Source organism: Salvelinus sp. IW2-2015, linkage group LG35, assembly GCF_002910315.2.
Source record: "Salvelinus sp. IW2-2015 linkage group LG35, ASM291031v2, whole genome shotgun sequence".
Classification (NCBI taxonomy): Eukaryota; Metazoa; Chordata; class Actinopteri; order Salmoniformes; family Salmonidae; genus Salvelinus; species Salvelinus sp. IW2-2015.
In genome coordinates, this window is record NC_036874.1 from 16,765,720 (window position 1) to 16,779,807 (window position 14,088).

Here is a 14,088-nt window from a genome sequence, read left to right on the forward strand (position 1 = left end):
TTTCACGGGAAGAAATGTGTATTAAACACAAAAGGAGCGGTATCAGTTACATTTGGAAAAGACAGTATGAAGTGTGCTGAGGTACATGAACGTCTCAGTCACTCTTTGTGCATACGACAGTCAATCAATATATTCTTCTAAATTGAGTACTATTATGGTCTTAGAGTTGTAGAGGGTCAGTAACAGCAAATCACTTCAGAGGCATGACAAGGTGCATTCTGTGTTATATTATGAAAGGTCAAAGGTGAGTGTTGAGGGTTCACACAGAGAAAGAGGCCTCTAGTGGCCAAAAGGCTGTTTTAGCATGGGCAGCACCATTGAGGGCTTCCACTATGCTTCTGCCATTTTAAAGTAGTCACCCGCGTGGGGATTCTTATGGGTTGTAGCCTCAATGGYGCTGCCAATGCTGTCACAGACGCTATAATGGCACAGACATACAGATTCCTCCATCGCTACACAGGCTCCATGAAGAGCTCCTCCATTTCCGATCCTCCCTCCAGCTCCCGGAAGGCAGCGTGAGAGCCAATCACAAACATCGTCGCGCCTGGGTGAGAAGTGAAGAGAGTCAATCAAATGGAAGAGATAGAAGGGGCTGAGAAAGAGGAGAGTAGATGCCTAGGTTACATTTAGGGCTCCATTTTGAGAAACCAAACACAATGGTTAATCTTAGCACTACATCGCGATCAATTTACAATTTTCATGGCGGGAATTAATGGACTCAAATCCTAGCGGTGTCGTAAAAAGTTATATCCATGTCTCAATTGTCTCAAGGTTTAAAAATCTTTAACCTATCTACACTGATTGAAGTGGATTTAACGAATGAGGTATCATAGCTTTCACCTGGATTCCCCTGCTCAGTCTAAGTCATGGAGAGAGCAGCTGTTCTTAATGTTTTGTATACTCAGTGTATACGCACAACATTGGATATCACCCCCCCATCTCAAAATCGAATGGTTTTGACCGTTTGGAAGTAATTAAGTGAGCTTCTATTCTCCTCCAGCAGYGTGCCTCGCAAAAGTGATTCCTCGATATCAACTTGACCGTATATATGTAAAAATGACCATATACACTGATTGTTTAAAACAAAAAACTACCAAAACTATTGCCGATGGTGAACTTGAAAAATCAAAATCTATTGTAAACTCCATTCAGTAGGTATAGCCAGATGAGAGTTGTGTCTCCGGTAGCTTACTTTTATTCCGGCTAAAACACMATTTTCAACAGCGCAAAGATAACAATCTAGCAAATGATAGAGGTTGTAACTCAACTAATATAAAGCCTAATATCGCGCAAGACATTTTAGCATTTGAATACTGAAGATGCCCGCAGATGTGCAAGATCAGAAACAGGCCGCCTACCTCACGTTGGTCAGAAAACAAAGCTGGGCACAGTGTGCAGTTTGACAAGGCTAAAAAATGGCGCCAGAAGAAATGGCAGCAGTTTTACGGGCRCCCAACCAATTGTGCTATTATTTGGGGGKKKTTTTGCGTTATTTGTAACTTATTTTGTACATAATGTTTCTGCAACCGTATCTTATGGCAAAAAATAGCTTCTGGATATTAGGACACTCGCCTTGGATTAGACAAATATTTTTTCTACAACAAAGACGACGCACAGGACATTCTCCAAACACCCCACAGGTCCGACATCCCCGTTATTTGCAAGAGGAAGCGACGCAGGTACAGAGGACAAAGAGCCGGATAACTGGTCAGGACCCGGCGAAAGGCGACTGGGAAAGCTGCCGTTACCGTCARTACTACTCGCCAACGTGCAATCATTGGACAATAAATTAGACAAGGTACGATCACGAATATCCTACCAACGGGATATCAAAAACTGTAATATCCTATGTTTCACGGAATCATGGCTGAATGATGACATGGATATTCAGGTAGCGGGATATACGCTGCACCGGCAAGACAGAACAGCACACTCAGGTAAGACGAAGGGGGAGGAACGGTCTGTGCATATTTGTAAACAACAGCTGGYGCACGAAATCTAAGGAAGTCTCTAGATTTTGCTCGCCTGAAGTAGAGTATATTGTGATAAATTGCAGGCCACACTACTTGCCTAGAGAGTTTTCAGCTATACTTTTCGTGGCTGTTTATTTACCACCACAGACAGATGCTGGCATTAAGACCGCACTCAGTCAGCTGAGGAATAATATAAGCAAACAGGAAATCACTCACCCAGAGGCGGCGCTCCTAGTGGCCGGAGACTTTAATGCAGGGAAACTTAAATCAGTTCTACCAAATTTCTATCAACATGTTAAATGTGCAACCAGAGGGGAAAAAATTCTAGATCACCTGTACTCCACACACAGAGAAGCRTAGAAAGCTCTCCCTCGCTCTCCATTTGGTAAATCCGACCACAACTCTATCCTCCTGATTCCTGCTTACATGCAAAAATTAAAGCAGGAAGCACCAGTGACCCGGTCTATAAAAAAGTGGTCAGATGAAGCCGATGCTAAACTACAGGACTGTTTTGCTATCACAGACTGGAACATGTTCCGGTATTCTTCCGATGGCATTGAGGAGTACACCACATCAGTCACTGGCTTTATCAATAAGTGCATCGAGAACGTCGTTCCCACAGTGACTGTACGTACATACCCCAACCAGAAGCCAGGCAACATGGATTACAGGCAACATTCGCACTGAGCTAAAGGGTAGAGCTGCTGCTTTCAATGTGCAGGACTCTAACCTGGAAGCATACAAGAAATCCTGCTATGCCCTGCGACGGACCATCAAACAGGCAAAGCGTCAATACAGGGCTAAGATTGAATCATACTACACCGGCTCTGACGCTCGTCTTATGTGGCAGCGCTTGCAAACTATTACAGACTACAAAGGGAAGCACAGCTGCGAGCTGCCCAGTGACACGAGCCTGCCAGACGAGCTAAATCACTTCTATGCTCGCTTCGAGGCAAGCAACACTGTATGCATGAGAGCATCAGCAGTTCCGGACGACTGTGTGATCACGCTCTCCGTAGCCGACGTGAGTAAGACCTTTAAACAGGTCAACATACATAAGGCTGCGGGGCCAGATGGATTACCAGGACGTGTGCTCCGGGCATGTGCTGACCAACTGGCAAGTGTCTCCACTGACATTTTCAACATGTCCCTGATTGTAATACCAACATGTTTCAAGCAGACCACCATAGTCCCTGTGCCCTAGAACACAAAGGCAACCTGCCTAAATGACTACAGACCCGTAGCACTCACGTCCGTAGCCATGAAGTGCTTTGAAAGGTTGGTAATGGCTCACATCAACACCATTATCCCAGAAACCCTAGACCCACTCCAATTTGCATACCGCCCAAACAGATCCACAGATGATTGCACTCCACACTGCCCTTTCCCACCTGGACAAAAGGAACACTTATGTGAGAATGCTATTCATTGACTACAGCTCAGCGTTCAACACCATAGTACCCTCAAAGCTCATCACTAAGTTAAGGATCCTGGGACTAAACACCTCCCTCTGCAACTGGATCCTGGACTTCCTGACAGGCCRCCCCCAGGTGGTGGGGGTAGGTAGCAATACATCTGCCACGCTGATCCTCAACACTGGAGCTCCACAGGGGTGCGWGCTCAGTCCCCTCCTGTACTCCCTGTTCACCCACGACTGCATGGCCAGGCACGACTCCAGCACCATCATAAGTTTGCAGACGACRCAACAGCGGTAGGCCTGATCACAGACAACGACGAGACAGCCTTTAGGGAGGAGGTCAGAGACCTGGCCATGTGGTGCCAGAATAACAACCTATCCCTCAACGTATCCAAAGCTAAGGAGATGATTGTGGACTACAGGAAAAGGAGGACCGAGCACGCCCCCATTCTCATTGACGGGGCTGTAGTGAAGCAGGTTGAGAGCTTCAAGTTCCTCAGTGTCCACATCAACAACAACAAACTAGAATGGTCCAAACACACCAAGACAGTCGTGAAGAGGGCACGACAAAGCCTATTCCCCCTCAGGAAACTAAAAATATTTGGCATGGGTCCTGAGATCCTCAAAAGGTTCTACAGCTGCAACATCGAGAGCATCCTGACTGGTTGCTTCACTGCCTGGTACGGCAATTGCTCGGCCTCTGACCGCAAGTCACTAGAGGGTAGTGCGTGCAGCCCAGTACATCACTGGGGCTAAGCTGCCTGCCATCCATAACCTCTACACCAGGCGGTGTSAGAGGAAGGCCCTAAAAATTGTCAAAGATTCCAGCCACCCCAGTCATAGACTGTTCTCTCTACTACCGCATGGCAAGCGGTACCGGAGGGCCAAGTCTAGGACAAAAAGGCTTCTCAACAGTTTTTACCCCCAAGCCATAAGACTCCTGAACAGGTAATCAAATGGCTACCCGGACTATTTGCATTGTGTGCCCACCCCAACCCCTCTTTTTACGGTGCTGCTACTCTCTGTTTATCATATAAGCATAGTCACTTTAACGATACATTCATGTACATACTACCTCAATTGGGCAGACCAACCAGTGCTCCCGCACATTGGCTAACCAGGCTATCTGCATTGTGTCCCGCCACCCACCGACCCCTCTTTTACACTACTGGTACTCTCTGTTCATCATATATGCATAGTCACTTTAACCATATCTACATGTACATACTACCTCAATCAGCCYGACTAACCGGTGTCTGTATGTAGCCTCGCTACTATTATAGCCTGTCTTTTTACTGTTGTTTTATTTCTTTACTTACCTATTGTTCACCTAACACCTTTTTTGCACTATTGATTAGAACCTGTAAGTAAGCATTTCACTGTTGTATTTTGCGCAYGTGACACAAACTTTGATTTGATAATCCTTGGGKTTGTTGGCATGTAAAATTGCTTGTAGATCAATGACTGTCAACCACAGGAGGTAGGTGGTACCTTCATTGGGGAGGACGGGTTCATGGTAACGGCTGGAGYGGAATGGTATCAAATGCGTCAAACACATGGTTTCCATGCGTGTGATGCCATTCCATTTGYGCCGTTCCAGTCATTATTATGAGCCGTCCTCCCCTCAGCAGCCTCCACTGCCGTCAACACAGTTACATGCTTAGTTCGACAATGAAGGAGAGGACGCATCATTTGTCACAAAATATGAGGTACCTTCAGCAGGTCGAAAGTATGTAATATGAGCAAAACATGTTAGTGACTCTGCAATTCGTAAAGTGAATTGATGTTTTGACTGATGTAAGCTCCATTTGGATCGGTTTGGGCTCCCATGCAAATCGATGAATGTTACATCCCTAATCATTTGTCTCCTTCAAAGAGAAATACATTCCATAATGCATATCTAGGCCTAAGTCTACAGTTATCCCAGGTCTGATGTGTACAGTAAAGAGTGAGATGGGGGTTGTAACTTACCCAGGACCCAAAACACTGCAGCTCCTGCACCAGCCAACCAGAACACAGGGAAAGAGACTGCCCCTGCCAGACCCAATTGGTGAGGTCCGGTCACCTCTTTTCCTGTGTGCAAAATAAATAAAAAATCACTCAGATTTCAATTACTATTCACCCTACACCCAAAATACAGATTGATTTCAGTGCCAACTGAAATTATATTTAAATTCCATAAATGTTGAATTTGTATTAGGATATTGAATTAGAATCTTATATTTTCCAATTTGTAAAGGCATTTATTTTAAACTGAATTGAATAAACATTGCATTCGGTTTTAAAATTGTATTTCAATTAAATTGAATATTGAAATTCAATTTTCAAATATTCAGTTTCAATATGGTAGATATTGCATTCATTGTCTGTATATCTCTGTGGTAAAACAGACGCTTCTGGTGGTTTCTGAAGCCAATGTGGCATGTTGAATTTATTTCCTTCCTATGAATTTGGCTCTAGCGTTTGAACCGTTTTGGCTATAAGCTATTATGATCCTATTCCTGAAAGTTTAGACTTTGGAACATGGACCTATGGAGAAAAAAAAAGTTCAACCACAGGTTGAAACTSAGTGTAAAAGATGGTCGTCATGGATATTGTTTCAAAGACTAACAAAACAAAAATGGACAGTCTTTCTAAAGCGATGATTCATTCAGAACCTCCATATGCATATTAGAGCTTATGCATAGGCTTATGAGCCCAAACCCATTAAAAAAACTGAATTCAAATAATGATTATGCCTTATACAATACATAACCTACTGCATATTACACATGGCAGAAAAGAAAAAAAAAAAAAAACTGATTTAAGATGTCTTTGGTACATAATTGGTCTAGCCTTTGAGTGTGGACTGTATTGTTATGCATACAGTATGGACTGGTTACCTTACGCTACGCTCCAAAATGTATATCCACGAGTCTGGGAGAGAACGTACAGACCTAGGCCATGCTGTTGGTTCATTGAATGTGCAGGGCTGCATACAGAGAGACCGCAAGTATAGTGAATGTGCATTTGGATTTTGAATAGCCTAGTAATAGGGATTTATTTTATATTTTCATAATTAATTGGGTCGCACGTTACCTTTAGCTACAGAATATCTCACCACCATGCGTTTCCGTCTCCTCTTCTCTCCTTTGTTCCTTTCTCGAGCGTGCAGAGGGGCTGTCAACCATTTAGTGAAATATATGTTTCGTTGCGAAAACATGTTATTATTGATGTTCCCAAACAGATTCCACTTGGTTTCCCAAATTATGCACTGGGTAGCTGCAGTAACAAGGTTGGAGAGCCCRTGACATAGAGTTTGGGAAGAATAGCATCTGTCACGCAAAGAGAGCATGCTTCTCAAACAGTGGTTGACGGTAAAAGGTGTTCTTATATGTATTTCTCAGAAGTTCCTATTAAGCACAGCTCCGCTATAAAACCGAAGTAGTCTACCAGTCATCATTGAAAAACGGACCCGCGGGAAAGCGCGCAGCCTCCATTCGCTATTCGAGTGCATACAGATGACATGCTTTTTCCCCCTGTCCCTGTTCCAGCCCATTTGATAATGGGACATTCTAAACGGACCCGCGGTTCCAAACTTCTTCCATTTAAGAATGATAAAGGCCACTGTGTTCTTGGGGACCTTCAATGCTGCCCAGATCTGTGCCTTTGACCTCATGGCTTAGTTTTTTCCTCTGACATGCACTGTCAACTGTGGGACCTTATCTAGACAGGTGTGCGCCTTTCCAAATCATGTCCAATCAATTGAATTCACCACAGGTGGACTCCACTCAATTTTAAAAACATCCATTATTATAAATGGAAACAGGATGCACCTGAGCTCAATTTAGAGTCTCATAGAAAAGGGTCTGAATACTTATGTAAATAAGGTCTCTGTTTTTTAATAAATTAGCAAAAATCTCTAAAACCTGTTTTAGCTTGTCATTATGAGGTATTGTGCGTAGATTGAGGGGAAAAATATTTAAGCCATTTTAGTATAAGTCTGTAACGTAACAAAATGTGGAAAAAGTGAGGTCAAAGTGGGGTTAAATGTAACCGAGGTGGTTTGATGAACCACGCTCTTTTGATAAGTAACCTTGCTGGAGACTTGAAGACATGATAGCTTCCTAAACTCACTCCTATGGGCTTTAGCTAAGCAGGTTAACAGTCTTGTTACATGCAGGAGGCCTGGTTCGAACTCAGTCAGTCAGTCACAAGAGCAAGATTAAATAGGGAGTGGAAAGGCTATCCTTGGAAGGGCTTTAACCGGGCTATTCAACTATATTCTTATGGGGGGGCCAAACATTTGTGACACTCCCTTCTAACGTGTCCTGCACGTCATCACAGAGGGGAACAGAAGGCACGTCCATGTTTCAGAGAGTCTAACCATTCAGGAATGGGGTCATAATAGCTTATTGCTAAAACGGTTCAGATGTTAGAGCCAAATTCATAGGAAGAAAATAAATTCTACATGCCACATTGGCTTCAGAAACTGCCAGAAGCTTCTGTTTACCACAGAGAGTGTTTGATTCTTTCTTCTACTTTTCCAGGCTGGCAAAGTACCAGGATGTTGTCTCTGGTTTTGAATCTGAATTTAGAGAACTGAATCTGAATGCATCTGAGAAGTTGAATATATGAAACTTTGATCAACTTGATAGTTTGTAAACTAGATACATAGACAATGAATGCAATATCTACCATAGTGAAACTGAATACATAAAATATTGAATTTGAATGTTCAATTAAATAAAACAATGCAATATTCATTCAATTCAGTGTCAAATCATGAAATACAAGAATTAAATTATTACATTTSTGCATTACATATTAAAAAAGATTACATTCAAATTCAATATCCTATTACAAATTCAAAATGATGGAATTCAAATACAATCTGTTGGCACTGAAATTGCTCCATGTAAATCATCTCACAGATCATGACTGCTTTACTCACCAAAGATGACCAGTTTAGACTCCAGGGACTTGAGGTGGATGATGTAGAAGGCACCAACAAACACTGCCAAAGCAATCAGCAGCATGGGAGAGCTGATACTGAGGTAAAGCGGGGGAGATTGGAAGAGGGAAAGAGTTTCTTTGATAATCACAGATTCTAAATCAATTCAATCCAGCATAGATCTAGGCCTATTCAAACCACTGAGATTTGGAATTTGAAAATAAAACAGGCTGCAATCTGTCTATATGCAATATGTAAATTAAATGCCCAGATAAATCAACCCTGATTGATTTGATATTAACAAATGTTCCACATAAATATTCTGCGGTTGGTGGTTTTTGTAATGATTTAAGTGACCATTGTGCGGTTGTTGCTGTTAGAAATTGTACGGTTCCTAAGACAAACCCACGTTTTATTCATAAGACAAATTTGAAGTGTTTTAATGAGCAGGCTTTCTTTCATGATTTGTTTTATTTTGACTGGAGCAAGATTGAGCTTATCACTGATGTGGAAACTGCCTGGATATTCTTTCATTATGTTTTTTTCCAAATAGTAAACAAACATGCCCCATTCCGCAGGCTCAGGGTTAAAGGGCGGGATAATCCATGGTTTTCTTCTGAGCTGTCTTGTATTATTCACGACCGTAATCTAGCCTGGGCTAAAGCAAGGAAATCATGTTCTGAWGCTGATTGGCTTATTTTTAGGCAGTTACGAAACAAGTGTTCTTTTCTTCTCAGGAAGGCCAAGTCTGAATATTTTATGTCTGTTACCACTGATAACCTGAATGACCCTAGAAAGTTTTGGAAGGCTATTAAGTCTATGTCTGGTAAAAGTAATGTTACTGAATTACCGTCATGTGTTTTGAAGGACTCTGTTGCTGTATATGACAAAACTGAAATGCTGAATTGTTTCAATGAGCACTTTGTATCATCTGGTAGGCTGTTTGATTCAGTGTCCTCTGTCTCTGTACAACCCTGTGTGGATGAACCAGTGTCCTCTGTCTCTGTACAACCCTGTGTGGATGAACCAGTGCGAGCTGGTCAAACTTTTAGCTTTTTGCCATTCTCAGTGCAGGTGGTACATAAAGCCCTGAAATCCTTAGATCAGAGAAAGCCTGCAGGTCCTGATCCTTTGGATCCCTGCTTTTTAAAATCTGGCAGCTAACACTGGAATGTAATGAAATTCCTGAAAATCTGGAAATCAGCATTTGTCCTACCACTTTTAAAAGGGGGAGATCCAGCTCTTTTAAATAATTATAGGCCAATCTCAAAGCTGTCACCCCTGGTGAAAATACTTGAAACCCTTGTGAGTGAACAGCTAAAAGAGTTTTTATTTACTAACTCTATTTTATCAATGTACCAATCGGGCTTCAGGAAGAAGCATAGCACAATTACAGCAGCCATGAAAGTTTTAAATGATATCACTGAAGCCCTTGACAAAAAACAGCACTGTGTCTCACTTTTTATTGATCTCTCTAAGGCTTTTGATACAGTTGATCATGCTATACTAAGGCAGAGATTGTCGAGTGTAGGTCTTTCAGAGCATGCAGTTGCATGGTTTGCTAACTATCTGTCTGATAGAACTCAGTGCACTCAATTTGATGGGCTTATGTCTGTTAAATTGTCTGTCTTTAATGGTGTGCGCCAAGGCTCTGTACTTGGTCCTCTCTTATTCACTATTTATATAAATGATTTAGACAAAAATGTCCAAAATACGCAACTTCATTTTTATGCTGATGATACTGTTATTTACTGTTGTGCCTCGTCTCTTACAAAAGCTTTCCAGAACTTGCAAACTGCTTTTTATACTGTTCAACATACCTTGTGTCAATTGAAGCTTATCCTCAATACTGACAAAACTAAACTAATGGTGTTTCCTAAAGCAAGAAATAGACCTCTGAACCTTTCACCTATTACTACTTGTCAGGGCAAGGAGATTGAGGTTGTAACCTCATATAAATAACTTGGAATTTTAATTGATGACGGCCTCTCTTTTAAATTGCATATTCAACAATTTACAAAAGAATTGAAGCTGAAATTGGGATTTTATTTTAGGAATAAGGCCTGTTTTTCTTTTGAAGCCAGAAGGAGACTAATATCAGGTATATTTATGCCTTTACTAGACTATGGGGATATTTTATATATGAATGCTTCCGCTCAGTGTTTGAGATCAATTGACAGCCTTTACCATGGCACTTTGAAATGTATTTTAAACTGCAAAACCCTTACGCACCACTGCACTTTGTATACCAGGGTTGGCTGGCCTTCTTTAGTCACTCGTAGGCTCAGTCACTGGTATACTTTTATTTATAAAGCCATTTTGGGTTTACTACCTTTTTATTTGGGCATTTTTATTGTTCAGAAATGTGGTGGGTACTCTCTTCGTTCGCTGAACTTTATCCTGCTAACTGTTCCAAATGTCCGAACTGAATTTGGTAAAAGGGCTTTTATGTACTCTGCGCCATCGTCTTGGAACGCCTTACAAAATACTTTTAAACTGGAAGAACCTGTCCCGATTGGTATTTTTAAATCACTGATGAATGATCTTGAGACTGATTCCCTGACCTGTCAATGTTTTTAATTTGCTGTTCTTGATTTTTGTTATACTCTTGTGAATTCTATGGTTTTTACTAGATTACTTGTAGTTTTTCATGTTGTTTGTCTGTAAGTTTTGTAATGACTCGGTGCTGCCTATCTTGGCCAGGACGCTCTTGAAAAAGAGATTTTAAATCTCAATGAGCCCTTCCTGGTTAAATAAAGGTTAAATAAATCAATAAAATAAATGTAATTACTGTGTTTTTATATTCACTGAATAGCACAGTGTCTTTAAACTCCTGTCCCACAGCTCTTACATGCAGTAGATGATGAGGCCGAGGAAGATGAAGGTGTAGTTGCTGTTGTAGGTGTCAAAGTTGCGCACCACCCTCTGGCACAGTTCACCAAAGTTGCGGGGCTTGGTGAACTTCCTGTGATCCACAAAGCCAGCCCAGGGACGGATGGACGCACGGCGACGATCAAACCAGTCCTTGGCCACACTGGGTGAGAGGCCTTTGGGCAGCCACAGCCTGTGAGGCAAGGCAGAAAGCCAGGGTGGTAAACTAAACAAGAGGTATGGGGAGATGGAATAATTTTATAGCATTAAACCAAGAGACTGATCGTGGACAGATTGAACAACAACACATCATAGCCAGGTATAATACAAGGAAAGGACAAACTGACCCATCTAGTTCCTTTAGTGGTAGGCTAGATTAAGAAGAATATGAGACAAATTCAGATCACAATTTTCCTACAGACACAATAATAGCCACAGAAGAATGACTACACATGAGGAATGTATATAAAATGTATCTGGACCCGAACCAGTCACCAACCATGATCCCAGAGAGATACATGGTGCTACAAGTTGATTCAGGTGTGTTAGTGCTGGGCTGGAACAAAAGCCTGCACAACCTGTAGCTCTCCAGGACCAGGTTTACAGACTGCTGGCACTAGAGCAGGGCTCTCAAAAACCTGTTCCTGGAGAGCTGTCCTGTAGGTTCACTCCAACCCTAATCTAGCTCACCTGATTCTAATATTTAGCTGGTTGACAAGCTGAATCAGGTTAGTTAGCAAAAACATRCAGGAGGGTAGCTCTCCAGGAACAGGATTGGCGAGCCATGTACTAGACAGATTAACAAACAGATAGAGACAGAGATAGAAAAACAACAGCACACACCTTCCCATGACACCTCCGGATCCAGCAGCGTCGGCTGGCTCAGCGCTGAAGAGATCCCCTGCCTTGGAGTCCATGTCTACAAGGCAGTTCTCACCCTTTGGGACACCAGATTTCATTAGAGTAACTGATGCCGATGTGGGAAAGATGTAGGCTAAAATAAAACATGGCAGTGACAGAAAAGAAACATACAAGGTTAATGGCACTGTTTCACAAGCGATAACAAATCCTCTCACACAATGCGAAACTAGGCTTTCTATTGTTGTAACAAATGAATAACGCACAGTGAAAAACCGAGAGACCGTAGGGAGAGTCTGGGGTTATGGAAAGGAAAATGTTTGTCATCATTGATGGGCTTGCCCACAGACAGTTCAATTGCAACATCGTTTAGCTAGCTAGTTAGCTAGTTTCTGTGATTCAGTTATTTATATTCTAACAGACAAGTTGTTCACTGTCATTACTCGAAACCTTGAATATCTCCCTTTTTGAATTTTTTTACACGAAATAACGATTCCGGTCGAAGAAGCCACATCACCATTCCTTCATGTCAATTATTGCTACGCTTAGCCACTATTCTATCATTGCATATGAAAACGAATAGCTTTGGCTACATACAAACTAGTTACATAAATAATATTTTTGAAGGTATACTCACGGTAGTTGAAAATGTTTACTGCACTGCTGTGCTTAGAAATAGAAAAACACAAAAATGTACTTCTGCTGTGCTGTTGCTCAGCGGATGTGATGTGGAACGAAATTGAACGCTGGGTCTAACTTCCGGTATATTTTTTTATGAATTTCAAATTAAAAGTCAAAAATAGGATAGAATACTTTTTAGTGTGTACTTGATCAAGACCCATGTCTTTTTATTGATTTATTACTGGGAAAAAAATATGATCCATTTAATTGGAGCAGAAAATGAGATAAATAACTGATAGCTATTTATGAAATATGAGTTATCAATTAGCATTATGTAACAGGAATGTCCAGGTGAACAAAAACGAGAGCAGTCGTTGATGAAGTCAAATCGAAATCAATCCGGTTTAATACAACAATTCAGAGAAACACCTACAGAACAGAAGCATTGAAAATGTCTAACGGTCCTTATATATTAATCACACAGCACCGAATCTTCTGTAAACACCAGCCGAAGGCTTGAAGGAAGTCACATCAGCTGCTACAGAATCACAGTGTCACAGATACATTATCAGTGTGTCCTTAAATCCAGTCTTGCGTCAGACCTTAACCATAACATTCAACACTAGCAGACATTTGATACTGGCAGTTAAACAGGTAAAAAATAATATCATAGATAGTTAGCTACAATAGATCAGTTTATACTAACAGGCACAAAGCGACTTAATTAAATATAGATAGATACGTTACCCAAGGGGATGTATCTGTCTTTGTCTTCCCACACAATTATGTGTATTACATATCAACAGTAAATCAAATACAGGGAAATAATTAGCCAAATCAATTCCCATTACAGCATATGTGTTATTCTGTGCCACGTTCTGGATGTCTGGAAAATGTATGATATTAAAATGATCATACATTTTGATATTTTATGATATTCAAGTTTCTGGTTGAAATAAGAAGCACACATTTCAGATGGTAGCCCATGCACATTTAATAGTTCACCTGGAACATAGCATACTAATTATTTAAACCTGTCAATACATATACAATGAAATAGACAAGTATTTATTTTCTTTGCAAGCAAATTGACATCAAACTCAGAAGTATGACTATAGTTTTGGTATGAAAGCCATGAAGTAACAAACACTTTGAAAAGTAAGACAACAACATCACAACAGTGTTAAAAACAGATATGATGTATTACTGGAGAAGGCATTTTACTTTCAAGACAAAAAATGCTAAGTTTTGTTTTCAAGATACAGGACAGCAGCTCAAATGTGTGTCCTGTGTCATACTAATGAGCAGGGACTCCTGCTGCTCAGCAATCTGTTGCGCAATGTTCATGTGGACTTCTAACAATGTTCTGTAAGTTCAAGCTAGTACAGTCATATCATGTTGATCCTAGAGCCGGG

At 41.2% G+C, this 14,088-nt stretch overlaps 1 protein-coding gene across 6 annotated transcripts; it reads right to left on the bottom strand.

Moving 5' to 3' along the window:
* On the bottom strand, positions 1 to 12,797 carry LOC111958860 (prenylated Rab acceptor protein 1). Of its 6 annotated transcripts, none has more exons than XM_023980167.2 (7): positions 12,690 to 12,797; positions 12,038 to 12,188; positions 11,542 to 11,565; positions 11,175 to 11,420; positions 8,324 to 8,421; positions 5,362 to 5,463; positions 1 to 544 (listed from the first exon to the last, which is right to left on the bottom strand). In XM_023980167.2, exons 2-7 carry the CDS (start codon positions 12,151 to 12,153, stop codon positions 453 to 455), a joined length of 678 nt encoding a protein of 225 aa, XP_023835935.1. In that variant the 5' UTR covers positions 12,154 to 12,188; positions 12,690 to 12,797; the 3' UTR covers positions 1 to 452. The 6 variants fall into 6 exon arrangements, with proteins under 6 accessions (XP_023835935.1, XP_023835938.1, XP_023835937.1 ...); XM_023980170.2 differs by having other exon boundaries at positions 12,038 to 12,132; positions 12,690 to 12,778; XM_023980169.2 differs by having other exon boundaries at positions 11,175 to 11,387; positions 12,690 to 12,774.
* Between the last annotated feature and the right edge of the window lie 1,291 nt (positions 12,798 to 14,088).

Coding starts and splice junctions, on each gene's coding strand:
- LOC111958860 (XM_023980167.2), bottom strand. CDS start 12,153: ATGAAATCTGGTGTCCCAAAGGGTGAGAACTGCCTTGTAGACATGGAC. Junction 11,421..11,541: donor CCACTAAAGGAACTAGATGG/GTCAGTTTGTCC, acceptor CCTCTTGTTTAG/TTTACCACCCTGGCTTTCTG. Junction 8,422..11,174: donor GGCCTCATCATCTACTGCAT/GTAAGAGCTGTG, acceptor GCTTTACCTCAG/TATCAGCTCTCCCATGCTGC.